This window comes from Sus scrofa, chromosome 1 (assembly GCF_054392235.1).
Source record: "Sus scrofa isolate SSC_HxYL_T2T_F1_AM1 chromosome 1, Sscrofa_HxYL_maternal_Yorkshire_Landrace_v2.0, whole genome shotgun sequence".
NCBI lineage: Eukaryota > Metazoa > Chordata > Mammalia > Artiodactyla > Suidae > Sus > Sus scrofa.
The window spans coordinates 9869488-9896955 of record NC_139383.1 but is presented as its reverse complement, the minus strand read 5'-3'; the positions used below and the strand labels follow the sequence as shown (position 1 = coordinate 9896955).

The following is a 27468-nucleotide window of genomic DNA, read 5'->3' as shown; positions in this document are numbered from 1 at the left end:
CAGTACATAAAATGAATGAGAAAGGTGGATGTTGGCTGCAGGCTTACTGGACCTCGCAGTTATTTCTCTTTTTTGTGTTCTTTAAAACACAGCCCCTGGCTGCCGGTTAAACCCGAGGTGCAGGAACCCAGGGTGACAGTGTTTCTCTGTTCCAAGCATGAGCAACGTTCTACTTCAACTATTCGTGGACTTCAACAAAATCAGGAACCTTCTTCTCATGTAAAACTACATCATGGGCACAGTCTGCATTAACCATGCAAATGCTTGTTTTCCAAAACAAGATTCAAGTGTCATTTCATTTCCTTCGAAAGCACAGGGTACATAGGTTTTCACTGAGTAAAGGCTCTTACCCATGTGTCACTTAGCAGGTATTGAGGGAGGGTGGAAACTAGCTCCAGAGCCATGGCGTGAATATGTGGATTAAGTTCATTTGTATTCAAACCGTGAATGAGTTTGTTAATTTTTAATAAAAGCAAGAGCCAAGAAGGAGCACTGCATCTCACTGATGATAACAGATAATCTGGAGTGAAGGGCTGTGAGGTCAGGGCCGGGGGTGGCGGGAGCCTTCGTTTTGCTCCAGAGAAGAATTCTGAGGGCTGTGCACAGAGAATGCGGGGGAAGAGGCAGGGCGCAACATCCTCCCACGGCTCTGTGTCCCTCCCAACCTCAGTGAGCATAAGGTGCCCTTTCCGCCGAGATGGCGTGATGGGAAAACAGGCAGGGACCTTCTGTGTGGTCCCGTGGGATGGGAGACTCGGAGCAGCCTCAGAACTTTTCACAAAGAACTTTGAAATTGATCAATGTTGACTGTTTACCTTTCACTTGAAAACAGTGTAAGTCTGATTATTTCTGCAGAGACAGGCTGTCTTCGTGAAAAGCAATTTAAATTTGACGTGCTGGCCTTTAAAGACTGACTCACAGGCCACGAGGGGGACCGAGGTGATTTACGTCGAGCCGCTCCTGGCCCGCCCCTCTCCTTCGTCCTCTTGTCCGTGCCAGCTCCTCAGATGGCCAGCCCCTTCCTCGGCCATCCCTCTCCAGCCTTTCTCGGGCTTCCCGGGATATTCAAGGGAGAGTAGGTGCTGGCTTTAGCAAGTGACTTTCTGCGCCCGAGGAGCACTTCCTTAGGAAACTTGTCCCAAGACTGGTCTGTAGAGGACTCAGCAGGCGATGGCTCGCTCTGGCCAGCCTCCAGTGTTTGCAAAGAAAGCTTTGTTGGAATACAGGTGCCCATTTGCGTGTGGGTTGCCTGTGGCCACATTGTTGGGGCTGCAATGCCAGTTTAGTTGACAGAAACCATTTAGCCCATGAAGCCTAAAATATTAACTGATGTCACGTGCATGAAGTACCTCCAGCCCTTTACAGAGAGAGCGCCCAACCTGAAGTCCCTGTGAATGGTGACCTTCACACGGTGACCTTCACACTGTGTGCAGTGAGAAACGCACTTCATGGAAGGCACTCCAGAGAGCAGAGAGCGAGCACTGGTCAGTGGTGAAGTCTGGGCTTCTCCCAGGTGCATGGGTGATGCAGCCTCACATGTATGCACTCAAGAAAGCCTGCAGTTATGATGGCGTTCCCGTAAGCATTTGAGGGGCCAGACAAGGGTGCAGCTAGCAGCGGGCTCTGAGCTGCACTCCAACTGCCCGGGGGTGGACCAGGGCTCCTCTGCCTTTTAGCCACGTGACCTTGAGCTAAGCCACTCAGCATCCCACACCTCAGGCTCCTCCTGCCTAAAATGAGGATGATAATGAAAGGGACCTCTTGGGCTTGGTGTAGGGATTAAAGAAGGTAATGCAAAGAGCTTGGAACTGAGCAAAAATATCAATTATTGGCTTTTCTTGTTGTTACTAATCCAGTCCACTTGCTGCTGAGAAACCTGGAGAAGTGCTTTTGTGTCTTCACAATAAACCCCAAGCTGGGAAGCCTGGTATCCAAGGGCCTGCCGGGCCTGGCTCTTCCCTCTGTCCCCGTCTCATGGCTGCACGATGCTCAGCAGTGACTTGCTCTTGAGTTTGCTCTCTCGCCATCTGTGCTGTTGCCCACGGTGCGCTCTGCCCTCCTCTACCGTGTTATGCACCATCTGACAGTCACCTACCACTTTGGCTCCCGTGTGTGAGGTACTTCACGCACGTTACATCAGTCAATCCTACAGCAACTCTTTCAGTAGACGGCGTTAAAGAGGACTCTTTTACGAGATGAGACTGAAACAAAGATTAAAATAATTTCCCTAAGGTCATATAGTCAGCGGATGTACACACGGTCTTCCCTCAGCCAGCCCCAGAGCCTGCCGGACCCGGACTCAGGCTGCAGCCCGCAGCGGCTTATTCAAAGGCACCGTCCCCCAGCCCCCACCGCGATGACCCCTCACCCCCACCCCACACAGACTTAGTCTTCTTTCTCTTGCACTCTACACATTATCCTTTTGGTTTTTTTTTTTTTTTTTTTTTTTCTTGTCTTACTTCTGCCCCTCTACTTCATACACACACACTCCCGGGTCATGAGCTTCTTGAGTCCAGGAATTGCATCGTTATCTAACTTTTTATCCCCTGTGCCTAGAACAGTTATGTTACATGGAAGAGGAGATTCTTCCAGAAGGTAGTAAGGACGGGTGGAGAAACGCTAATCCATATCCTACAAACACTTATCCTTGTACATATATTTCATTTCGATCCTTATCTGGAGGCAGCATGTTTTATTGGTTAATTACATGGGTTCCATAATCATTTTGCCTGAGCTTGAATCCTAACCTACTAGCTGTTGATTTTCTTCCTTTGTAAATGGAGCCATGGTCGTGTCTGTATTTCACATAGTTATTGGAGAAATGAAGGAAGTCATTGATGCACAGCACTTAACCCAATGCCTTACACATAGAATGGCTCAGCAGTTAGGATGACTGAAGCGGCATTATATATGCTTTTAATTTACTTGAATGTAACTTGCGTCCACTTATTCAAAATAAAAGGGTGGAAGGAGAGAAGAAACAAAACTATTGCATTTGCTGGGGCCATTCTCTCCGTGCGTGTTGCCCTGTGTGAGATGACGCGGCCGCCGCTCATCTCAGTCTCGGACTCTGCCTGCCACACCGCACGGTGCCGAGTGCCGTGCCGTGCTCGAAACTCTATTTCGTGAGGCAAGACCCCACATACAAACCAGCCACTTTATCTGGTACCGAAGCAAAAAAAAAAAAAAAAAAAAGTCTTCCAGACCCTGGAGCAAAGCCACCTGTGCTGGACTAATGTCGAGTTTCCCCGCGACACCTCCGGTGGGATTGCGAAGGGTAGTGTTGACTGCGCATGTGTGTGTTCTTGCGCCTTCCAAACCCTGTGTCGCAGCTGCTGAATGTGGTAGTGACGTGACGGTGCTCTCACAGGTTGGTGTTCACCCAAGGACTGGGGCCTGGAGTAACCACGTTGGTTAAATTTTGTAAGGCTGTGAGGCACTGGATGTGCTGAAGCAGCCCTCAGCACTGGCGTCCCTTGTCTGTCCATAGACGGTCTCAGTGGTCAACCTGGAGTTCCCTCCTGTGTGGCTCTTTGGGAATGTGCGGAGAGCATCTTTTGAGACGGCCAGCCTCAGCAGCGCCAACTGGGGAAGGGTTAATAAGGATAATGGCTCCTATCCTGTGTGGATCACATTGTTACACAAAAATTTATTTCCAGTGAATGTTTTCACAAGCTCAAATAGTAAGTAAAAGGCTTTAATTTGTGTTTGATTTTTATTTAGGTAACTACTCCAGACCCCCAACGTATAGTGGGGTGCCCAGTGCAAGCTACAGCGGCCCAGGGCCCGGCATGGGCATCAATGCCAACAACCAGATGCATGGACAAGGGCCAAGCCAGCCATGTGGTGCTCTGCCCCTGGGACGAATGCCATCAGCTGGGATGCAGAACAGGCCATTTCCTGGAAATATGAGCAGCATGACCCCCAGCTCTCCTGGCATGTCTCAGCAGGGAGGGCCAGGAATGGGGCCACCAATGCCAACCGTGAACCGTAAGGCACAGGAGGCAGCTGCCGCAGTGATGCAGGCCGCTGCAAACTCGGCCCAAAGCAGGTATGCCGTCGGGGCGGGCGGTCTGGGTGTGGACGTGTGCACATGTGCAGAGCCCGCGTGCGTCCGCCCTGCATCACGTGGGGTGGAGAGCCACACGCGTGATTTTGCTTGGCCGTCGCCTTTGTGTTAAATATAGGCTGTACTGTAAAGGGCAGAAATGTACATCATAGGCTACCTTCTGTGAGACACGGAGGAGGGAATCTGAGTGCTGGGCAAAGTCAGACCTGGGAGGTGCTCGGAAGCGGCTGTGCACAGTCACCACACCAAACAACCCAGAGCCAGCGGCACAGGGAGTGTCTGTGTGGTGCCATCCGACACAGTGAGGTCTAGGTGGGAAATTCTCAAGCCTAAAAACTGGCTCAAATCTTAAAACATTCAAGAAGAACATCTCCCCTTTTTTTCACCCCGCCATAAAAATCTTTATAAAATAGAAACTCTGTATGTGCACGTGTGTGTATTGTGTGTGTTTGTCTAAATGTCCATGTCTGAGAGTTCTTACTTCATGTTGTGTTGTGTTTCATTTTTCTGGGCATACCTCTCTGACCTAATCAAAAGGTGGTTAATGAAGCAAAGATCCTATTTCAGAAAGTTTAAGGTGATAGAGCAAGGCTTTAGCCTTAGCTGTTAACTCGTTTTTAATCCTGAATTCTAAAAATGAATTCTCAGAGTAAATTCTTGACCTGTATAAAAATGACAGAATTAAAAATATATGAAGCAGACCCCTAGCCTGGCAACTTCCATATGCCGCAGGTGCGGCCCTAAAAAGCAAAAAAAAAAAAAAAAGCATGACACAAAATGAATAGGTTTTAAAGGACGCACGTGTAAAGATGTTTGAATTATGTTTAGCATATGGTAAGGTGTGTTTTAAAACAAAGGTCGATGAAAGAGATATATGAAGGTATGGTATCTTCAGAAAAGATAGAAGATTCTGATTTTCATCCAAGGGAAATAAAAGGGTGTGTGCGTGTGTGTGTGTGTGTGTGTGTGTGTGTGTGTGTGTGTTTAAATGTATCCCTTTGTCACTTTTCCTCTGGAGCTGCTCTTTGGGAATGTCAGGGACCCCTTCAGTCTCACTGTTTCCTCCAAATAACAATAAATTTCCTCTGAGGAATCACACTGAAAGTCACGTTCTCTCTCTCTCCTCTCTCTTCCCTCCCTCCGCACCCCCTTCCCCGTTACAATGACTTAGAATCTTCTGAAGCCCAGCACTGCCTCTGAACTGAACTCACAAAGGCCGTAGAGAGAATGGTTTTATAAACCCGTCTATGAGGACTGGTTTGGCTGGTCCAGATGCAGTTCTAATTTAGGTTTAAATGAGTTGTCCATTGTCGCAACTCATAAAGCACAAGTTATTTCCTTTTCAAGCGGAAAGCACTTGCTTGCATTTGACATGAAGTGTTAGATAGTGGTCTGGGAAGAAGATAAGCGTAGAGATTAAAGCATAATTGTTTGATTAAAAAGGCTTGCTGTACTCCCTTTCTGGATCAGTTACGTATCATTTTTGCTCTAAATTAACGTGGAAGTGCGCCTCCTCCGTGCACACTGATCTTCTGTTTCTAATCGGCGGGCCGTTCCGCAGCCTCGCCTTCGCCTCCTGCCCCAGCACAGCCCTCGAGCAGGTTGTATGGAGACTGTGTATTGTTTCGGCTCTTAACCGAAGTCAGAGCTGTGCTCGGAGCCGCGAAGCCGAGGCTCTGACTTTGCTCTCCCCGATGCCCGGCCCCCACCCTCCTGGAGGGTGGTGCTCCGGCTCCGCTCCCTGGCCGCTGCACAGTTCGGCGTGTTCTGCCACACGTTCTGTGACCTCCACACCTACGTGTGGAAGTAACATGAAGGACAGGGGGTTCGTGCTTGTCTACAGAACAAATCCAAAGAAGTTGTTCTTCTGTTCTGCTTTAGGCCACCATACATTAGGTCGCCTGCTTATCCCAGCCAGTCTGGGGCTGGCGGACGCCCCATGTTTTCTTCCCAGCACCCCAACTATGGCAACTCTCAGGCTCCCATGATGCACCAGCCTGACCAGTACGGGTAGGTAGCCACACACCCTGACTTGCTGCGGGACCTGGGCATTTTTTAACTGTTACTGAACGTGCCATCTGGCTGCGAAAGCAACGCCCAAAGCAAGAGAGCGAAAGACCTACAAGGAAGTCCATCTCAGAGGGGTTGTCTTTTGTTTATTTTCGTTTGTTTCGGGTTTTTTGTTTGTTTTGTTCCGTTTCGTTTTTCATCCTCCCCGGCGGCACTGTGGTAGTTTGGCCGAGACCTGCATGCCGTCCCCAGGTCCTGTCTGTGCATGGCTTCGGCATGGCTTCTTTCCTTCACGCCTGAGAGGCAAACAGAAACTTTGATCTGAAAGCAACGAGGTCACCTACTCGGGTGTGATGTCCCCCGTTGTTGTCGTTGTGTTGTCTAGGAACCTGTGTTGTGTAGCACCATTATCACGACCGCGTTGTTGTCTTTCCTGCCACAGCCACCTGCGCCAACACGCACCCTGAATTCACAGTGCAGCGGCCTCATTGACGGGAGCCCCACTGCAGGAGGCAGGGCTTAGGTTATTAATAGGGCTCACGAGGGCTTTCATTACATCATCACTGAGCAAACATCTGTGCCCAAGATTTCTATTATTTCCGTCTCCCAAGGAGGTTTAGAATATTGAAGTCACCAGGAAAATATAACCAAGTCATCCAGCACAGGATTTTCTTTCTAAACACAGTGTTGCCCTGTTATTATCAATGTCAACACAGGAATTACATACAGCAACAAAAAGCATCTCCCTTCTTTCCTGCTACAAAACTATATAATATCAGGCTGTCACCATCTTTAGGTTAATAAATACTCTCAAGGTATACTCTCGTAGAGTGATTGACTAAACAAAAATATTTTATTGATGTCATTTTGCATATAATAAGGTTACCTCACTTAGACTGAAAGTTAGTTTCAGATGAAACATACCATATTTTTGTAAAATAAAACAAGAAATAGTCAATTAGCTTTGTTTAAAGACTAAATTTATAGAACTGTGTTTTCACTACTTGTTATGAATTCATGACACACAGAGCTATTTTAATGGTTTTGTATTCAGTATACATGTATTTAGGCAGCGAGACCAAATGGTAATTTTGCAACCGAGAGTTCTAAATCCTGTAAACATGGTTCTGATGTGGACCAGCAAGATGAAGAATTCTGGAACATGATCCTGAAAGTGAAGCATGTGTAGAAGTGGGTAAACATACTTCTTTGGGAGAAACCATCTTTTCTTCCTTTTGCCCTCATGGTACCTTCAAAGTCTCTTCACAAGTTAGGTTAGGAGGATAACCGGGGCGAGGGGGAGCATTTATCATCGGCAGCTAATCCGTAGGATCTGTCTTTTACCAACTCAGGAGTCCTATTTAGACCCACAAAGCTGGTTGGGCTGTGCCTTGCCAAGCCACATTAAGCAGCTGTGTAAAATGAATTTAAATGGCATGCATCAGAGTAAAATCTCTTCCACTGGGGCAGAAAATCAATGTTAGCTAACCAGCACGAGAAGATCAAATCTGTGTTTCAGCCAGCAGCATCCGGATAGCGTCCTTCGAACACAGCACCTCCTCCTTAATTAAAAATAAGAAAAAGAAAGAGGTTGGAGTGATTCTGTGTAAATCCTCTGAAGCACGCTTGGCAGAGGCTCTTTGCAGCCCCCTCCCTGTTAGCTCTGAATTTTGTGCCATTTGTGTCTACACTATTCTTTCTAAGGAAGAAAGAAAAGAAAGTTTTATTTCTATTTTAAATCTTCCTTCCTTTGCACTTTGAAGTAGCCATACCCTGTTGTGCCCTTTTTTAAAAGCGGGGCTTGAATGTGAGAAAGCATGTTTAGTTCATGTGTAGTGCCATGGGTTAAGAAATTTGATTTTCAACATGCTTTTGCTTTCCTAACAGCTCATTGCAGCAAACTCATGTTTTTGCTTTTGTTTTTGTTTTCTCTCTTCACCAAGAGTTCTGTCACATTAAAGTTAGGTGGGCAATTTGAAAAGCCAGTTTGCTAAATGGCAGTTTCTTAAGAAGTGGCTCAAGTCTTTCAGAAACACAGTATTCGCATTGTTTGTTTGTTTGTTGTTGTTTTGTCTTTTTGCCTTTTCTAGGGCCGCTCCCACGGCATATGGAGGTTTCCAGGCTAGGGGTCGAATCGGAGCTGTAGCCACCGGCCTACACCAGAGTCATAGCAACGCCAGATCCGAGCCACGTCTGCGACCTACACCACAGCTCACGCAATGCCGGATCCTTAACCCACTGAGCGAGGCCAGGGATCGAACCTGCAGCCTCATGGTTCCTAGTCGGATTCGTTAACCACTGAGCCACAACGGGAACTCCCACATTGTTTGTTTTAATGACTTCTTTCTCAAATCAGAATCCCCCAAAGGCTTAGAGCCTATGGAATAATCTGAAAAAGACAAATTAATGACGAAGGGAGCGAGTAGGAGTGTATGTGTGTGCACACACGCGTGCAATTAGACAAAAACCTCACGGCAAAAATGAACTATTATGGCAGTTATGTGTCAGGCTTTCTCAGCTAGTTGAATGTAAGGTAGTGTAGAGAAAAAACATACATGTTTTTACTAATTCCTCTTTTGAGAGTAAAACCACTGCCTTGAATAAGTTAAGGAACATACAGGTGAATTGTTTTTTCTTTTTCACCTTTTGAATAAAAGAATCCCTCATTTTGAGTATCGGATGGTTTACAACAGAATTTGATGAATCTTATTTTCAGGTACTTGATTAGCGAAGTAATACCATCCAGTCATTTAAAACTAACAATTTAGACGCAGTATCTGTCCAGGACCCTCCCCATACACACTGGATATACTTCTTTCTCAGAAGATTCCTGCTGTGTTCAGTTTTAAAGCATTTCGAGATAATGTTCTCTAATGAGACATGGAAATACTGGTCGATCTCACCAGAAGCCCAGTCGGGGATGACAGGCGACTCTCATCTTCTGTCCAGTTGTGCCTGCCGCCCGCAGTATCGTGTGGGAAGGATTCGGAGGCACTGTTGAAGCGCCGCAGAGCTAAAGTTGGCCGCAAGCTCAGGAAAGGCTTCGGCCGATTGCATCTAAGGAAGCATTTCCATGAATCCCAGGCTACAGCATTGTCCTTAATAGTTTTTGAATCAGTGTCCTCTAAGCTTGACACACACACATACGCACCCACTTAAATTTCCCTCAGTTATTTAGTATGTTTCGCGTTCATTCCTTCATTCTAGGTGGCACCCAAAAGTGTCCAAAAGTGACATCTCTGCCAATACAGCTGGTCTGTGAATGTGGCTGTTTCAGCGTTGTCTGTATTGTTTTCATGGAAATGCGCTCCCAGGATGATGCATGACTTCAGTGAACTTAGAAAAGGCCTGACAAGCTCATCTTTAGGCCATGGTAGATTCCTACCCCTCCAAGTCAGCCACCCCCAGCACCTCCCATATATCAACTTGAATCAAGTCTTAAGTGACTTGAGGTGGTTGGTGTCAAAGTCCTGGCACAGATCTTTAAGATAATATTGTTATCAGAATAGGTTCCAAGAGGATGGAGGGTTTCAGTTGTCGCATAGTAAAATTTTAGAGCTGGGAGGATTTTAGATGTCACCCAGCCTTTCCCCCTCAGTGTTACGTTGAAGGAAATCCAGACTTACAGCGTTTTGCCTGCTCAGGATCATTTAGTAAGTTACAGGCAGGGCCAAGCAGATCCCAGGGCCGTTTCCTGGGCCTACTTACTGCTCTTCCTTCTACTCAAAAAAACTCTTAATTTTAGTTCTCCCTCAATCTAAGGCAGTTTACTATTAGAAAGCAAATATTAACCCATATCTTACTGAGATCCTGCTTGCATCGAGGTCTGGATTGATTTTCTTTAGCTCGGCCTTCATTGCACCTGAAAGGGAGGGAGTGGCTCCTTCCCACTCAGATTCCCTGCACGTCATGAGTGGTTTGTTTCCAGAGCCACACGTCTTGTGAGATGAAGTGACAGTTTACTTGATGGCACGCAGTCGGGTTTGAATCTCTGTCCTTTCCACCCTTCGACTGCCCAGCAATAGCCCATGGCACTTTGTGTTCTTCAGACCGGAGGGTAGCTGGTCAAAGAAGGGATCTGCGACTCGCAAGAGTAGATACAGAAGTTGACAGTTTTACCCAGAGAAATGCATACACCTGTGTGATGCTGAGACACGCCATGCCTGTTGTCCTCTTCTGTCCCCAAAAGATTCCCCAGTGAACTAACTGAATGTCAGATGTGTGAAGACTCTCAGATTTATTAGTTTAAAAAAAAATAAGCAAAAATGAGTCAACTTGAAAAGTCTCATTTTTCTTGCCTAGGAGGGAATTTTTATACCGTATATCACAACCCTGAGTCCAGAGACCTACATTCTAATTCCTATAACATACCAACACCTAGGGTAACTGAACTTAGTTTTATTTGGCTTTATTTTTAGTAAAGTAGGAGATTAGGAAGTTTAATTAATATTATTTTTTGAATCTTAGCCACTCTTTAACAGAGTGAATGAACTCCATGAAGTCTTAACCATAGTGTAGCTCGACGGGCAGCAGCCTGTTGATATTGGCCGAATGTGGTTGAATGTTCTGTGAGAGCCTGAGCGATGGTTCCTCTGCTTGGAAACAGCTGGCTGCCCTTACAGACCCCCGCAGACTGGTCTGTCCTCTCGGGCCTCCAAAGATGTTCATTCTGTGTCTTTGTGCACCCCCCCCAACACACCACACAGACACACATACATGCACCTTCCAGCAACTGCTCTTTAGTGAGGTGTATCTATAATTCATTTCCCCTGTTGCTATTTGCCAGTGAGGCACTTTGTCCTCTGTTAGTCTCCTCTTAAGACCATATGATGCAGCTCTGCTGATGGGCTAGGAGCCACTGGCATGGAAACACAGCAGTGGGGATAGTGCATTAACATGTCAGGGGTGGGGTGGGCGAAGACGGCCGTGTGTGTCAGGCCCCAGTTGTAGTGGGTCCATGGACGTGGAGAGCTGTGAGTGATTTGTGTTAACTAAGAATTTAGCCCTTTGGATTTTGGGCAATTAGGTTTTAAAATAATAACTATGATTTTTAAAACCATGTTTTTGAAAGACAAAGTGAAAAGATTACAAAGGCTCAAGTAGGATTTTTATTTTTGCAATTAAATATAAGCCTTTTGCCTTTACACCTAAACAGAAAGCTTTCATTTTTAGCTCTTTTTTTCCCTTCAAAATTTAGAATTTGAATAAATATTATTATGTTGGTATTTTAAGATTATAATTTCAATCAAATCTTTCAGAGTTCCAGAATTACTATGGCAACCATAAAGTACCTTTATTAGTCTTCAAATTAAAAAGCAGTAAAACACTAATTTTTAAAAGACCAAGAGAAATTTTGTTCTAAAAGTTTAATGAGATCCAAGGAATCAAAGTATGAAATGTACAGCAAACCTTTAATGGACTCCAGTCTGCAGCGTTCCCAGGGTGACTGTTATCTGGAGAGATTTTAAAATAGATACACACCCTCACTCCAGCCACCAATGATGAGGCTCACAAGCCTGCATTTTTTATAAACCCACTGGGTGATTCTGGTATAGAAGGCCGGCTCAAGTCTGGGGATGACATTAGAGACGCCTGTGGCTGCAGAGCACTAAGTAAAACACAAGGGAAGAGGCAGGAAAGCCCAGGCTCAAGGAGCTGGTGCTTGGGGCCTGGTGGATGCTGAATGAGGGAAATACTGGACTAGAGCTGGGGGCACTGGTAGAACTAGGAGGAGCGGGTGTTTATGCAGACCTGATACTGTAACTCAGGCTTTGGTGAGCTTTTAATTTGTGCAAAGTTTGTCTCCTGAGTCCTTCTCACGTCCTGCCTGTGAGCATCCTCTTGGATATCAGTATTCTCCTCATCTTCTGAGATGGTCCACGGTGCCCTCCTTCCACCCCGCCTCCTGTCCTCTATCCACGTCCCAGTCTGAGCCCTCACAGCTGGGTACCGAGCTACCATCTGCGAGGGCTCCCAGGGACCAGTCTCCCGTCAGTGGAGGATAGGCCCCTATTTACTCATCCAGACCCCTTGTCCTCGCGTCCAACCTCAGGGGCCTGCTAACACCTCTGCCCCCCACACACCCACGTACTCACAGCGGACAGACTGGGGTTCTCAGATCAGAATTGGCATTGCAGCCCACCTGCCACCCACAGCAGCACGGCCTAGCCAATCCTAGCTGTTCAGAGTTGCTGCTGGTAGGACTGTTGAGATCACGGATGTCTCAGGTAGTACCGCTGGCCTCATCAGCAACCTGCTCGGCTCTCAGGCTGAAACCAGGAGCTGTGGAGTTGTTCTAGGTCCGAAAGCTCATCCCTTCAGCAGGGTTTGGGGCCGAGGGCCACAGGAGCAGTTTATAAGTGGTGAAGAGGACCAAGACACATTGGTCTGTCCCTTTCTGGGTTTGGGAGGTGTTGTGGGTGACCTGGAAGATCCTAAGTGAGGGGCTGGATGCTCCGAGGCTTGGAGGACCTCTTAGCTGGTAGCTATTGGACCAATTCCCTGAGGCCCCTGATCTTGTCCTTGATGATTATTATTATTATTTTTTTTTTTTTGCCTTTTTAGGGCCACACCTGCGGCATATGGAGGTTCCCAGGCTAGGGGTCCAATCGGAGCTGCAGCTGCCAACCTACGCCAGAGCCACAGCAATGCCATATCTGAGCCACATCTTCGACGTACACCACAGCTCACAGCAACGCTGGATCCTTAACCTACTGAGCAAGGCCAGGGGTTGAACCCACAACCTCATGGTTCCTAGTCGGATTTGTTTCCACTGAGCCACGATGGGGACTCCTTGACCTTCATCCTTATTTTGAATTCCACTTCCATTAATAGATAAAAAAATCCAAACCATAAATTTTTGTTCCTTGCTTTGAAAGTGAACTCTTGGAGTTCCCATTGTGGCTCAGTGGGTTACAAACCTGACTAGTATCCATGAAGATGGGGGTTCGATTTCTGGCCTTGCTCAGTGGGTTAGGGATCTGGCATTGCTGTGGCTGTGGTGTAGGCCAGCAGCTGCAGCTCCAATTCCACTCGTATCCTGGGAACTTCCATATGCCAAAGGTACGGCCCTTAAAAAAAAAAAAGAAAGAAAGAAAGAAAGAAAAACAAAGTGAACTCTTACTGGACTGCCTGTGATTGTTAAATGCTGACCAAGCGAGAGAACTTGCTGGATCCTGCCCCTCCTGCTTCTTGGGCCAGAGCAACTGGTGTGAACATAATCAACTATAGTTTTGCACAGCTCAGGCTCTTGCTGTGACATTTGTTACCCTAATTTTGAACAGTGTTTTGCTGAAACAAATTAAGTAACTTTGTAGCCAAACCCACCTTTAGCTCAGAAAATCTATAAGAATTTTGGGAGGATTTGTTTGGTTAAGTTGGAAATAACTACGTTGATACATTTCCCAGCACTGCAGCCCTGGACAAGTGTGTTCCTTGTTGGAGGGCTTTGCAGAGGGTTGCCATAGCAAAGTGTTTGAGATGCAGATCTCAGGACTCTCAAATTCTACTTTTTTTCAGCTGACAGAGTGGTCCATTACAGTACAAAAGTCTGAATGCACACGGGATGTGTGCCTTCTCAACTGTCCCCCTTCTCAGTGGCACTTGGTCAGCTCGTTGCTAGTGACTCTTCGGCTCCTCGGTGTCTGGCAAGCTGATTGGCTCCATGTCCGAGGTGCCCAGACCGCCAAGGAGACCCATTCACTCACTCTCCCTTACACCTTGTGCCCCGGGGACGGGGTTGCCCTGGTCGAAGGTGGAAACTCCCATCACTGAAAAGGAATAGCCTTCCCAGTAAATCATTCAAGATCTTTTCTTACTGGAATTACCATCTCAGGATAAGCTTTGTTAAAATAAAGATCTTTAACATGATAAAGTTAGAAAGGGGCACCTTTTATCTTTCTGAAGGGGATGTCAGAGGCAACTTAATTTTTATTTCACAAGGGTCTCATTTTCACCATAGGGAACTATATACCACTTGCAGTCTTGTCAGAGACGAGTAGGAAGCTGAGTTCTAGCCCCACAAAGTTCCAGACTCACCTCTTGCAAGGAAAAGACAGGGTTGGGACCCAGGACTGCCCTCTGTGGCTTTCGTTCTCGCCCAGTACTTGAGGGACGTACTAAGGTCAAAGTCTCTGCTCGTGGCATCCGCAAAAGAGAGACCTTCAGTTCATTTTTGTATGATTGCCGGTAAATGTAATAACAGAACAATGGGCTTAACAAACCAAAACCAACTTTGAGATGACGAGAACACTCTTCGTTATCAATTACCAAAATTCAAGCAGCCAGAATGGTATTTGCATTTTATTCGCACCCCGACGAGGAAGTCTCTCACTTCAGAAGAAGCCTTGAGCTCTTTTGCTCTCTGGCTGCTTCGCGAGAGAAGGTGAGGATCAGTCAGCTGCTTGAGCAACAACTAAAGCCCGTTACCTGCGCCGCGGCGAAGAGGAAGTACTGAAGCCCCAAACTGCACGACAGGTGCCGTTTTAGCGCTGCGTGCCTGGCGCAGCGCTGATACCAGGCGGGAGCCTCCTCTGCGGCGTCTGCAGGAAGGAGTTAACAAAAAGGGAGGCGAGGTTTCTGCGCTGACGGGCGTTTGAGAAATCCAGGATGGAATCCGCGGATTCCCCTGTGCCTGGTGGCCACGGCTTCCCTGAGATGCGGGGAGAACACAGCTCTTGGCAGGGAGGTGGAGACGACCAGGAGGCTTGCTCTGGGCACAGGCCCTGGGGGCAGCGGCCCCACATCCAGGCCCAGGACAGAGGGACACGCGCGGGAGGACCTCTGCTCCGGCGATGTCCATTCCGGACAATATGCGAACAGTCACCACGGCCTCCGTTGAAAGGGTCTTTTTCTAAAGAGAGATGGTGGGTGTTACTGCATTCCTCTTGGCCTGTGCTTAAAGGAGAAAAATAAAATGTAAATGTATCAATTATCAAAGGGTTGGGTTTGGGACGTTACTAACTTACAGCTGGGAGAAGAGGCCTCACGGTTGTTGCTCTAGCTGATTTATGGCCGGCACTATGCCAGTTTCAGCTTTCTGCAAGGGGACAGGCTTGGAAAGAGATCATGTTCCAAGCCAGGGAAGATCTTCGAAAACAGACCCAGGAAGTATTGGAAAGGACCTTCCTGCCTCGGGGGCGAGGGGTGGGGGGGGGGAACGGGACGACAGCTGAAGTAGAGGGCCCTCCCTCTGCTCTCCAGACTGCCTATGTGACTTTGCCTCGTGGCAGCTCAGGCCAGTGCCCAGGGCCCAGGTCGTGTCTCACTAGGATGGTCTCTCTGGGGTCTGCCCTCCCAGCAGCTGTCCCTTGTGCAGCCCCGCAGCCAGGAGACATCCCGCCCCCTTTCCTTCCCGCACCGGTGTCTGACATCAGCAGGTGCTGTCAGTGAACCTCCGAGTGGGCTCAGCTCCCTGCCGCTCCCCAGCCCCTGTTCCCCGTGCCACCTTATTTCCCGTGGGCTCTGGTGACTGCCGCGCACCTGTTGCCCTGCATGCATTCTTCCTGCCTCTGGAGTGCCCTCCCCTCCAGCCAGAGACGGATGCCTTTGAAATACATATCGTCTTCTGCCACTTTGGCTTAAAACCCCTAGACCCATCCTGCTCCTGGGAGGGTACAGAGACCTCACAGAGCAGTAAGCCACAGCGCCCTGGCCCTCGCCTCCCTCCCCCCCTTGTCTCTTACACTGTCCTCCCTCCTCCGCTGAGTGAGCGCCGTTCCATCCCTCAGATCTCCCCTGAGAGAGGGTTGGAGGGGCCAGCATCCCTTCCTCTGAGCGTTCCCTGCCCTCCTCATTGTAAGGGCCCCAGTGGGCCCTCCCTGCATCCACCAGGTGAGCTTGCAGTTGGACACTCCCTGCTCTGGTCACTTCACTTTAGTTTGCTTCTCTTGGTGGCTGGTGTTCGCCTTCCTTCCTCCCGCCTCCCACACCCAATACGAAGACGTGACTGTAACTCTCACCTAGACAAGACATTTCTGATTAATTTTGTTATAACAGCTGTCCTGAGTGGAAGGGGTGCAGTAGGTTTTGTTTGTTTTTATTATAGTTGATTTACCATGTTCTGTCAATTTCTGCTGTGTGGCAGAGACCCAGTTACACAAATACATGCATTCTTTTTCTCCCGTTATCCTCCATCATCGTGTTGCATCACAGGTGATTGGATATGGTTCCCTGTGCTACACAGCAGGATCCCATTGCTTAGCCACTCCAAATGCTATAGTTTGCATCTACCAACCCCCAACTCTCAGTCAATCCCACTCCCTCCCACTCCCTCCCACTCCCTCTCCCTCCACCTCGGCAACCACAAGTCTGTTCTCCATGTCCATGAGTTTCTTTCTTTTCTGTAAATGGGTTCATTTGTGCCGTATATTAGATTCCAGATATGTGATATCATATGGTATTTGTCTTTCTCTTTCTGACTTATTTCACTTAATATGAGTCTTTAGTTCCATCCATGTTGCTGCAAATGGCGTTGTTGGCTGAGTAGTATCCCATTGGATGTATGTACCACATCTTCTTAAGCCATTCATCCATCAGTGGACATGTAGGTTGTTTCCATGTCTTGGCTATCATGAATAGTGCTGCAGTGAACATAGGGGTGCATGTATCTTTTTCAATGAAAGATTTGTCTGGATATATGCCCAGGAGTCGGGATTGCTGGATCATATGGTAGTTCTATATTTAGTTCTTTAAGGTACCTCCATACTTTTTCCATAGTGGTTGTTCCAGTTTAACATTCCCACTGACAGTATAGGAGGGTTCCCTTTTCTCCACACCCTCTCCAGCATTTGTTATTCATGGACTTATTAATGATAGCCATTCTGACTGGTTAGGTGGTACCTTGTAGTTTTGATTTGCATTTCTCTAATAATTAATGATGTTGAGCATTTTTTCATTTGCCTGTTGGCCATCTGTATATCTTCTTTGGAGAAATGTCTGTTCAGTTCAGCCCATTTTTCCATTGGGTTGTTTGTTTTTTCGATATAAGTTGTTTGTATATTTTGGAGATTAAACCCTTGTCAGTTGCTTCGTTTGCAACTGTTTTCCCCCATTCTGTAGTTTGTTTTTTTTTTATGGTATCTTTTGCTGTGCAAAAGCTTGTATATATATATATATATAGACAACATATATTGTCCATATGTGGAATCATGTCATCTCCATAGACTGAAAATTTTACCTCTTCTCTTCCAGTTTGGATACCTTTTATTTCCTTTGTTTATCAGATTACTGTGGCTAGGATTCCAATACCATGTTGAATAAGTGGTGAGAGTAGTCATCTTTGTCTTGTTCTAGATTTTAGCAAGAAGCCTTTCAGCTTCTGTCCATTGAGAATTATATTGGCTGTGGTTTGTCGTAAATGGATTTTATTATGTTAAGGTATGTTCCCTCTATACCCACTTTGGTAAGAGTTTTTATCATGAATGAATATTGGATTTTGTCAGATTCTTTTTCTGCATCTGTTGAGATGATCACATGGTTTTTGACTTGTCAGTGTGGCGTATGATGCTGATTGATTTGCGTGTGTTGAACCATCCTTATGAACCTGGGGTGAACCCCATTTGGTCATGGTATATGATCTTTACTATATGTTGTTGGATTCAGTTAGCTAAAATTTTGTTGAGAATTTTTGCATCTATATTCATCAAAGATATTGGCCTATAGTTTTCTTTTTTGGTGGTATCTTTGGTTTTGGTATTAGAGTGATGGTGGCACCATAGAATGTCTTTGGGTGTGTTCCTTCTCCTCAGTCTTTTGGAAAAGTTTAAGAAGGATGGGTATCAGTTCTTCTTGGTATGATTGGTAGAATTCACCTGTGAAGCCATCTGATCCTGGGCTTTTGTTTGTAGGGAGTGTTTTATTACATATTCAATTTCATTTCTAGTGATCAGTCTGTTCAGTTGATCTATTTCTTCTTGATTCAGTTTTGACAGGCTGTATGTCTCTAGGAAGTTGTCTGTTTCTTCTAGGTTGTCAAATTTGTTGGCATATTACTGTTCGTAGTGTTCTCTTATGGTTTTTGTATTTCTGTAGTATTGTTGAGATTTCTCCTTTTTCATTTCTTATTTTATTGAGTTCTTTCTCTCTTCTTCTTGGTGAGCTTGGCCAGAGGTTTGTCAATTTCATTTACCCCTTCAAAAAACCAGCTCTTGGTTTTATTGAATTTTTTTCTATTGTTTTTCAAATCTCTATTTTATTGATTTCCTCTCTGATCTTTATGAATTCCTTCCTTCTGCTGACTTTAGGTTTTTGTTGTTTTTTTTTATTTCCATTTTTATTTTTATTTTTTTAATTACTCAAACGAATTTATCATGTCTGTAGTTGTATAATGATCATAACAATCTGATTTCACAGGATTTCCATCCCACAGCCCAAGCACATTCCCCCACCCCCCCAAACTGTCTCCTCCAGAGACCATAAGTTTTTCAATGTCTGTGAGTCAGCATCTGTTCTGCAAAGAAGTTCAGTCTGTCCTTTTTTTAGATTCCACATGTCAGTGAAAGCATTTGATGTTGATGTCTCATTGTATGGCTGACTTCACTTAGCATGATAGTTTCTAGGTCCATCCATGTTGCTAAAAATGCTGGTATTTAGTTCTTTTTAATGGCTGAGTAATATTCCATTGTGTGTATGTACCACATCCTCTTGATCCACTTCTCTGTCAATGGATGCTGACTTTAGGTTTTCTTTGTTCTTCTTTTTCTAATTCTTTCAGGTGATGGATTAAGTTGTAGATTTGAGATTTTTTTTCTTTTCTGAGGAAGGCCTTTATGGCTCTGAACTTCCCTCTAAGAAATGCTTTTGTGGCATCCCATAGACTTTGAATGGTTATGTTTTTGTTGTCATTTGTCTCAAGGTGTTTTTTAATTTCCCTTTTGATTTCCTCATTGACCCATTGGTTTTTTAGTATCATGTTGAGGTTAGTTTTGTGCCCCAGTATACGGTCAATCCTTGAGAATGTTCCATGTGCACTTGAAAATAATGTATATTCTGATTTTTTTGGATGTAATGTCCTGAAACTGTCAATTAAGTCCAACTTTTCTATTGTGTCATTTAGGATCTCTCTTGCCTTATTGATTTCCTCTCTAGAGGATCTGTCGATGGATGTGAGTGAGGTGTTTCCTACAGTTATTGTATTCCCATCAATTTCTCCTTTTATGGTTATTAGTATTTGTTGCATTATTTGGGTGCTCCTACATTAGGGGCATATGTATTGACAAGTGTAATACCTTCTTCTTGAACAGATCCTTTTATCGTCAAATAGTGTCCGTCTTTGTCTTTCTTTATGGCCTTTGTTTTAAAGTTAGTTTTGTCTGATATGAGTATTGCAATTCCCGCTTTCCTGTCTTTTCCATGTGCGTGAAATATATTTTTTCCATCCCCTCTTTCAATTTATATGTGTCCTTTACCCTAAGGTGAGTCTCTCTTAGGCAGCATATTGTAGGCTCTTTTTTTTTTTTTAATCTGGTCTGCCACTCCATATCTTTTGATCGGAGCATTCATCCATTGACGTTTAAGGTGATTTTTTTCTTTTTCTTTTTCTTTTTTTTTTTTTTTTTTTTTTTTTTTTTTTTTGTCTTTTCTAGGGCCACACCCATGGCATATGGAGGTTCCCAGGCTAGGGATCTAATCGGAACTGTAGCCTCCAGCCTATGCCACAGCTACAGCAATGCCGGATCCTTAACCCACTTAGCGAGGCCAGGGATTGAACCTACAGCCTCATGGTTCCTAGTTGGGTTTGTTTCTGCAGCACCATGAAGGGAACTCCTTACGGTGATTATTGATAAATATGTATTTGTTGCCATTTTAAACCTTGTTTTCTGGTTGATTCTATGTTTCTTCTTTGTTCCTTTCTTTTTTTGGTTGGATTTTTCTTTTTTATTTTATGCTTATGTCTTTAGTTTTTATGAATGTGTTGTTTGGTTTTGATTTGTGGTTGTGCTGTTTTTCAAGTATGTTAACGCCTTCCTATGTCTGCTTACTTTAGCCTGATAGTCATATAGGCTCAGATACATTCTTAAAAAGAAAGAGAGAGAGAGAGAAAGAAAAAAGAGTCTAGATTTTCTTACTTTCCTTCCCGACATTTTATGATTTTGATATCCTTTCTTAACGTCTTCATGTTTAACCTTTTGCTGTTCCTTGTGTTTATGGTTGCTTTTACAAGAGGTTTTCTTCCCCCCCCCTTAGATCTTTATACTGTCTTAAATGATTACTTTCCAATTGTGATTTCCTCCATCCTATTTCTTCTTATTCCTTTTTTATTTAGAGGAGCCCTTTCAGTATTTCTTTTAGAATGGGTTTATTATCACTGTACTCTTTTAGTTTTTGTTTGTTGGAGAAATTCTTTATTTATCCTTCTATTTTAAGTGAGATTATTGCTGGATAGAGTATTTTAGGCTTCAGAATTTTCCCTTTTAGAACTTTGAATGTATCTTGCCACTCTCTTCTGGTCTGTAATGTTTCCGTAGAGAAATCAGCTGATAGCCCCATGGGGGATCCCTTATAATTAACTCTTCATTTTTCTCTTGCTGCCTTTAGAATCTTCTTATCTTTAACATTTGCAGTTTTTGCTATAATATGTCTTGGTGTGGGTCTGTTTAGGTTCAGCTTGTGTGGGGCCCTCTGTTTTTCCTTATTGATGTATTGGTTTATTTATTTTGTCTTTTTGCCTTTTCTAGGGCCTCTTCCCATGGCATATGGAGGTTCCCAGGCTAGGAGTCTAATGGAGCTGTAGACACTGGTGTACACCAGAGCCACAGCAACATGGGATCTGAGCCATGGCTGCAGCCTACACCACAGCTCACAGCAATGCCAGATCCTTAACCTACTGAGCAAGGCCAGGGATCGAACCTGCAACCTCATTGTTCCTAGTTGTATTCGTTAATCACTACGCCACGATGGGAACTCCTGTACTTCCTTATCTTGATATCTGTTTCCTTTAGATTTGGACAGTTTTCAGCCGCAATTTCTTAAAATATATTTTCAATCCCCTTTTCTTTTTCTTCTCCTTCTGGAATCCCTGTTGTGCAGATTGGCCTGCTTATCCCATATCCCATACATCTCTTATATTGCTTTCATATTTCTTCATTTGGCTTTCTGTCTGCTGTCCTGATTTACATTATTCTATCTTCCAGATCACTTATGTGCTCCTCTGCCTTATTCATTCTGCTCTTCAATGCCTTTCAGCTTTCATCTCTGCAAATGAATTTTCTAATCTTTTGCTCCTCCTTATATTTTCTAGTTCCTTTCTAAAGTGATCTACATTACTGTTCATATCTGCTCTTAATTCTTCAGTATTTTCATTTTCTCCTTTTTGAACTTGGTGTCTGTTAAACTACAGAGGTCTGTTTTATTGTTTGCTCCTTCGGTAGAATCCTTCTTTTAAATAGGAATGGTTCCTGGGTGTCTTCATTTTGGTTATATTTTTCTTATTCTAAGAGTTTATTCTCATAGTATTCAAGGGCTATTTATATGTGAGAGAACCCCCGGGTATTTTGTGAGGGTTTTTATTTTCTTGTTTTTTGGAGTTTCTTTTGCATGAGGGCTGCTTTTTATTTGGATGTTTGCTCTCTCTTTCCTAGTGTGTGCAGGCTGTTATCCTCATGCCAGTGTATGGCTAGTGCAGAGCTGCCAAGGAGATGGAGGCAGTGGGCAGGGCTAGCAGCCACTGCCTGGCTGCTGGGCACTTGACAGTAGCAAGGACCTGTAGGGAGGTGGCACAGGCTGCTCCTGGTTACAGGGCCCTGGGAAGTGGCAGTGACCCTCATGCACGTGTAGGCAGTACCCACACCATTTGGCAGTGGCAACAGCAGGGCATGTGCATTCCCAGAAGAGTGGGAGCAACAATGAGTGGCACTCGGTTGCAGTGCCCACCTCCGCACTGATCCCTGAGGCAACTGGGGCTGCAGGTGGTACCTGTTCATGGACCCCCTAGTGGTGGCAGGCCACGCCCACCTCTGGAGTCTGAGATGACTGTAGTGGTTTATGCCCAACCCATAGCCCACACAAGTGACTGCCAGAGGCGCCCCACCACTGAGAGCCCACACGTGTGCAGAAAAAGATATTCCTGTGGCACTCTACCCCTCCTCCTCTCACCCTCCCCGACAATGGTACCTTGCGTCTCCTGTGGGCCCAGGCCTCCCAGGTTCCCTCAGCTATGGCTTTCTGCTCCCCAGCCAGTGGTGTACTACTCCCTAGCCCCTCAGGCTGTCTCCACACAGCCAACCCTCGTGACCAGGGCAGTGGTGCTGATGGTCTGTGTGGCTCTCTCTCTGCTTTGCCCTCCTCGATCCAGCTGCTGTGCTTTTTCTCTGAGCTTTGAGGTCTCTCCATCTTGGCTGATCTACCCATCAGTTTGGTGGCTTCCCAGGGTGTGGGTTCCTTTCCTCTTTCGCAGTACCCTTTGAGGATTGCTCATCCCATCCTGATTCGTTTCCCCAACCACCACCCCTTCTCTCTCTCTCTTTTTTTCTTTTGTACTATGTGGAGGGTTCCTTGCACTTTTTGCAGGTTTAAGGTCTTCTGCCAGCGTTCAGTAGATACTCTGTGTGAATGGTTCTACATGTAGGTTTTTTGTTTTTTGTTTTTGGGGGTTTTTGAATGTGTTTGTGGGAGAAGGTGAGCGCCACATCTTACTCCTCCGCCCTCTTGATCCTCCCTTCCCAGCTGTTTTGTTGTTGTTGTTGTTGTTGTTGTTTTTAAGTAGCATGTGGCTGTGCCTCTTTACCGGAATCTACAGTTTTTAAGTCATTGGCTCTTCAGTTTGTTCTTTGGCTTTGGCTTATGGTGTAAGTGACACTTTACCTTCACTGGGTTGATTTCTGGCAGAGCAACTGGCTTGTTGAGATTATAACATTACTTTGCCACCAGACCTGCAGTTACATTCGCTGTCACGGGTGCATTGATCTATTAGCCACATGAGAAGAAACTACAGCTCCAACAGCTTTTGCTTCTGTTTTGATTTTGTTGTTTGGGGGGCATAGCTAGTGATCTTCATTCTTCACATATTAGATTTAAAATCATCTTGACTGAATGGACCCCTCTTGGTACCACTTTGGAGGAGCTGATGTGTAACATATCTTGAAAGTCTGTTCCACCAGTGATGTGGACACATACGTGGAAATAACTGTGTTTATTAAACAATCAAAATAGAGCCTCCTATGTAATGTTATGTATACAGTTGGAGCTCTCCAAGGGTAAACTCTGCTGGATTTGGGCTTTTCAACATTTCAGATTCCTGGTTCTGATAACTACTGGGTTTAAGGGAGAGAGTGCCCCAATTTTCAGTGTTGGTCTCATTTATTTTTGTTGGTAAGCAGTCTTTTCTGGCCTCATAACTTAAGCTACATCCAGTGACAGTCCATATAAAAAAAGATACCACTTGGCAGTCACTTGCAATAAAGCATGCATTCCTTGATGTTCCTTTTGAGCATAACTCGAGAATGGTATTTTCAGGGCTGGGACTCGTCAGAGTGGAGTCTTTGCCTCTAGGACTTTGTATAAAGTGGCTTCCCTCATATGGTTCCTATTTCCAAAGCATTTCTTCTGTCTGTCCCTACTTTTCTTCAAAGAGCTATATCAGAAATCCATTCATTTTCAAAATAAACATTTCACACTTTGCTGTCTATCCCTATTGAGAAAAAATACTTTAAATTTTATTGTAGTTGACTTACAAACAAGATATTTAGAAATGTGTGGTTACTCTGTATTGGATTTCATACTGCTGTTTTTAACCGCCAAGTTCAAACTGTTGAGAGGCTATGTTCTCCTTTCCGCCTTCGCAACGAACCATTGGAAATGGTCGCTTTAAAATTGGTGTTTGTGTCTGGGTATTTCCCCGAAAGCCAGAACTTCATTGGCAGATTAATGTGTAATGTTTGGGAAATCTCCAAAGTTAATAAAAGGAGAGTCCATGAAAAATCACATGTGTGCGTGTGCGTGTGCGTGTGTGTGTGTGTGCGTGTGTATAGACTGAGGAGCAGGAGTGAGGTGTGCTAGAAGGATGGGCACTTCTGAATTACCCTTGTTGTGATAACCTGTTTTGTCATGGAGTGACAGATCTTAAACACTTAGGTCTAGTCCCAACTAAAGACTGATTAAAATAAAGTTCCTCTGGATATTCTGCAACTCCGTGCGAGTAAATGACAACCCCCGCCCCCATCACACACTGACACTTACCAGCCTGGACCCCTGGCCCCGGCAAGCACAGGGCCATATGGCAAATGAGTTGCAATTTGTGATTTCACCCAACACAGTCATTTTCACAGGGCGAAGTCCAGCTGCTGCGGCGGCAGCATGGCAGCAACAAAATGTTATTTTGCAGTGTTTATCAGCCCTCCTCCCCCATATCACTGGGCATCCGTTGCCACAACCATTGCAGGGTAGGAATCGGTGGCATCAGGGTGGCCGATTCATTCGTAACAGAAACCACCACATCACAGAAATGATAGCCCAGCAGTTCGCAGACCCAGAGATCAATGCCAGGTACAACCGGCATTTTGGTGGGTTTTACATTGAACGTGATTCCCTCGTGTCAGTTTGTATTTTTGCTTGTTTTTGTTTTGTTGCTCTTATTTCCTTTTGAAAAAAGCAATTGTCCAGTGAGTTATTTCTTCACTCTCCTAACTCCGTTTGGAGCATTCCAGTCACTGCTGTGGTCAGAAAGGGAGCTGAGAGTCGGTGAGGGCTGCCTCTGGAGCGGCACTGACTTCTGCGGCCGCTGTGGTCCCAGGACTGGTAGTCAGCCCCACCAACCCACTTTCTGTCGTCAGCCACGGAAGTGTTCTTGTATTGATGTCCCCAGGACAAGTTGGAGCGTTGGAGCACCCGGCCTGGTCACACAGGCCCCCATCTTCTGTTTCCTTCCAATAAACAAATTGTCTCAGTTTCCAAACTTAAGTGGAAGGCATGCATTGAAAGCTCTTTTCGTATCAAACCCATTTTGCTTGTTCAAGATCACCAGTAGTCTGGGCAGAAGTTTCCAAAGCAGTCCTGAACAGGATTTCTTCTGTGAGCCTGGCAGGCTGGCTCTCTCTTCCCCATTTAGACAGGTGGCCGAATGCTGTGCTCACGACCACACCTGCCCTGCTCTCCTGTGAAGGCTCGTGTCCCTGTCAGCTGCTTCTCTGCTTGGCTGCTTAGTGCCCTAGAGACCCGTAGCGCCCGGGGTAAACTCCTTCCTAGAGGCCGGTGTCCAGCGAGCTGGTTTATCCTCTTCTAGCACCTCTCACTGTGTCCCCCTCGCTGAGTGTGCTCTCCAGCAAGCCTGGGGAAAAGCCACTCTGATTTGTCACTTTCCACAATGAGAGAGGAGAATGGGAGACAGAAGGAACAGAAGTGGGCTGCTTGGTCTCATTGAGAGCCGCCGGGTCAGAGGTCCCATGAGAAGTCTAGTGTCCCCAGCTGGAAGCAGCTTGGGGACTTCTATTTCTGCCGCTTTTACTAGCTGTGTGTCTTCAGGCACGTTATTTCAGCTCTCTGATCCTTATTTTCTTTTTCTGTATGTGAGCACAATACTGCCTCCCTTTCTCCAGGAATTTAAAAAAAAATTAATATGTAAAGTACCTAGAAATCGTGCCGGGCATATTTGTAAGTACTTAATAAATTATTAATGTTATTATCATTTCCTTCATGTTCATATGTAAAAACTGAGGCTCGGAGAGCCAAAGGGATCTTCCCCCCGGATCCCAGTGACAGTGGAAGGTGTCACTAGTGACCGAGTCAAGACCTCTGGCTTTTCAACCAAACTCTTAAAGCTACTGACATGGTTTAATAGAGGATGATCGTAACCAGCAACTAACTGACATGCAGCACACAGACCTTTACGTCGCTACCTTTTTGCTATTTTAAGAGTAATTTTAAAGCCTCTGTATTCTGCACCTTCACCATTGTGTGGTGCTTGCAGATGAGCTGTGCAGCCTGGGGAGAGAAACAATAGATTAGAGCTGGGCCTCTGGGGTTACTTAATTTAACCATCTGCCTGGTGGATTTTATATTCTGATTCTCTTTTTCCACCATAGTTATAAACAAGGGTGCTTAAGGAACTGTTAGTCTCATACACACGTTGGTTTCATCACTTTGTGAAGCTGAATTTGGTGGAAGCTTGAAAAGATGGCCATCTTTCAAAATGTCTATTTATAAGGATAAAAATGTTCTCTATCAATTCATTCATTTAACACATACTTTTCAATAGCTGTGATGTACTCGTTTGTACCTCTCAGGAGGCATATACACCCAGAAGAGCCAAGACGTGCCCATAAATTGTTTTAACTTACAAAGGGAGGTGCAGAGCTATAAAGCTGTAAAAAACTGTAAAAGGCACAGAGTCTAAAGAAGACAGAGCTTCCAGGCTGGGGAGTAAGGACGGCCTTCCTAGAGGAGGTGGCCTCTGAAACTGGACCTTCAGCGACCAGCCAAAGTTGGGTGAAACTTGAAAGCAATCACTGACTTGGAAGTGGTCTCCAGAAAACATAGCCTGTAAGCTGAGGATGCTCTTAATGAGATTTATAAGCTAAGAAATGAAGAGAGCAGTCCCAACAGGTGCTACTTGTTTTCCTTTGAAAGTTTCATAAATGCCTAAATTGCCTTCTGTTTGAAGGAAAACACCTCAGAAGGGAACCTCAGATATTGGCATTAATGCAGCAGGGTCTGAATGATGACTTTAAGACCCTAACTCTAGAGGGATGTGTTCATGGCTGATGGGCAGTGTATTTATAAATACTGGCAACCTAGACGTTCGCCAGAAGCCACTGAGTGAGCTCAGACCCATTCTAACGAACTGTGGTATAATCTTGCATCTTCAGTTGTTCGAAGGGGAACTTTGGTGAACCGAGGATTCAAGGCAGAGGTGACACTCCTTGCTCTCAGAGCCACCCTCACAGCATTAGCCTTTCAGCCTTCCAGAATGTTCTTTCCAAGCCGTCATAGGTGTTAGTTCTACAGAATTTCTCTGAATGGTTTGTATAATATGTAAAAGAAGAAAAAAAATCACTCAAACCTTTGATACTTTGAAGCAAATAGGCGTGTTTGAACTTCTACCAGCCAGAAAGTTGAATCCACTGAAAGTAGCTACACATAAAGAATAGTATTTTTAATGACTTAAGTTAATTTGTTACAGAATCTCTTTAATTTTTTTTAACTATTCATTGAGCCACCAAATGACAGTTTAATGGAGATGGAGGGGGTTGTAATCTTATTTCATTTGGAACACGTAAGCAAAGTGTCTGTGGATTTTACCCCTCCTATTAGCTTTAATCCTAAGAGTAACTAAGAGTAATCCTAGTTAGTAGCCAAAACTTTGAAAAATGTGTGTTTTTTTTAAATATACTATTTACATAAAAAAAGCTTGACTTCAAGATTTTGTCCCATTGCCATCATCTTTTTTTTGCGTCGTA

General features: G+C 45.1%; 1 protein-coding gene across 29 annotated transcripts in view; it reads left to right on the top strand.

Annotated features, from left to right (window-relative positions):
* Positions 1–27468, top strand: part of ARID1B (AT-rich interaction domain 1B) — a 434918-nt gene that overhangs the window by 361731 nt on the left and 45719 nt on the right. For 18 of the 29 annotated variants that reach the window (XR_014844179.1, XM_085022933.1, XM_085022923.1 and 15 more), the window contains one exon: positions 3724–4051. Coding sequence is in view for 28 of the 29 variants with exons in the window: in XM_085022933.1 (XP_084879059.1) it covers positions 3724–4051 (328 nt within the window). In the remaining variant the exon portion in view is untranslated. Of the gene's footprint in view, positions 1–3723; positions 4052–5950; positions 6080–27468 lie in introns of all 29 variants that reach the window. The other 11 variants (XM_085022913.1, XM_085022910.1, XM_085022839.1 and 8 more) reach the window with 1 other exon arrangement.